General features: G+C 40.9%; 1 protein-coding gene across 1 annotated transcript in view; it reads left to right on the top strand.

Annotated features, from left to right (window-relative positions):
* The first annotated feature begins 1192 nt into the window (after positions 1-1192).
* The window catches only part of micall1b.2 (MICAL like 1b, duplicate 2), an 11951-nt gene continuing 11435 nt past the window's right edge, over positions 1193-1708 (top strand). The window contains exon 1 of the mRNA XM_081380271.1: positions 1193-1708. This exon is cut by the window's right edge and continues 86 nt beyond it. Within this exon, the coding sequence (XP_081236397.1) occupies positions 1652-1708 (57 nt within the window). The 5' untranslated portion in view covers positions 1193-1651.

Raw genomic sequence — 1708 nt, 5'->3', positions numbered from 1 at the left:
GTTTATGACGTCATGAGCTATCCAGTCATTCTATATAGATCAGTGCTTCTAACACTCTGAGTGTGGACTCATATAAACACTGAGAGTTAGGGATGCACCGATGCATCGGCTGAACATCGGTAACGGGCGATATTTGCCTCGTTAACTGCCATCGGGAAATAAAAATGACATTCGCCGATGTCACATGGGCGTCAGTTTGGTTTGAAATGTGCTGGGGACAGAGACGCATTCGGAAGTGCATTTTCAGAAGTGCTGGGTACAATGACGCATTAATTTTTTCCTCTCTTTCGCGCAGGTTATGTTTTGAAAGACGATGTCCTGTAGCTCAGGCACGGCCCCAGGCCCACCCAAAACTTTTCAACCCCATTTAAAAAAACTGTTTATATTTTGATGTTCCAATTATTTTGACATGTATGAAATAATAAATCATGCATTTTTTGATTAATTTATGAGAGATTCTTTGATGTTTCGCTGGAGATCTCAGCTGAGTGATGCTGAGATAACAGTAATATTAATAGTACATCAGAAACACTGAGACGAGCTCCAAACAATGATCATATCAAACATGACTGAATTTCTGGCTCAGTTCCTCATCCTGATGCTTGACCTTAGTAAATGTGTTCATGTTTTCACAGAGCTTTAACAGTCATGCATGATTAAATGTGTGTTGATCTTCTCAGTGACAGTCAGCCTTTTGAGTGTATTTTCACACACAGTGTGGAAACATGCCTGTGTTTGTTTACATGCTCTAAGATAGATTGAGCTGTCATTTCAAGTTTATCCCTTTGCTCAAAGACACTTAAGTGAGCTTGAACAAATGGTCAGAATTGTAATATTTCTTTCTTTAACAGCCGTCCATTGAATCATGTTTGAATCTGTTTGTATATCTGTATGATCTCTGTTACTGCATTCAAGTCTTTAAATTACAGTTTATTCATTGGCTGAGAATCAAACCCGAAGACTTCAGCATTGATGTTATCTTTGTTATGTTAAGTTAATATTTCTGTAAATTCTGTATATCTGATATGATCCAGCAGGTGGCGTGTGATTTATGTGAAAACTCCCTGCATCAGGTGTGTGTGTGTGTGTGTGTGTGTGTGTGTGTGTGTGTGTGTGTGTGTGTGTGTGTGTGTGTGTGTGTGTCGCGCATGCGCACTGCTGCCCTCTCGGGTTTTGCGCTACTACCACAACCTGAAAGGAAATGTATCTTATCGGACTTCAGAATCAGGCTCGTGCAGCAGGAGTGTGTTTGTAGATTGTTTTGTTTTCAGACGTGTTGTGATGAAGTGTTTCTATAGAAGTAGCCTATGTTATGAATTCTGTCGGATTTACAGCGCAAGTTTTTGGATCTGTATAGGCTATGTTTATTTACTTCAGTTTGATCTAATCACCGTTAACCCGGAGCAATCGACACTGAAAACAGAAACGCGAATCCTGAACGTGTTTGATCTCTGGTGGAGTTGTTTACTTCTATAAAAAAAGTTTTTGCAGTTGTGTGAAGGGACCGGAGCTGGAATGTAAACCCGAGACCGGTGAACAAAGACATGATTCCTCTTTTGATCGGTGTCTCTATTTCTGTCTGAAGAGCGCGTCCCCGCGTCAACGATGCTTTACCCGGACAGATTGAAGTAAAGAAGTGTGTTTCCCGGTCATGTGTTCAGTGAGAGCTCTCCAGGACTGGTGTCGAGATGTTTGTGAAGGTTATTCT

Source organism: Scardinius erythrophthalmus, assembly GCF_964197995.2.
Source record: "Scardinius erythrophthalmus genome assembly, chromosome: 1".
In the NCBI taxonomy this organism is placed as follows: Eukaryota; Metazoa; Chordata; class Actinopteri; order Cypriniformes; family Leuciscidae; genus Scardinius; species Scardinius erythrophthalmus.
The sequence above is the reverse complement of the archived record's forward strand: the minus strand, read 5'-3'. Positions and strand labels throughout refer to the sequence as shown.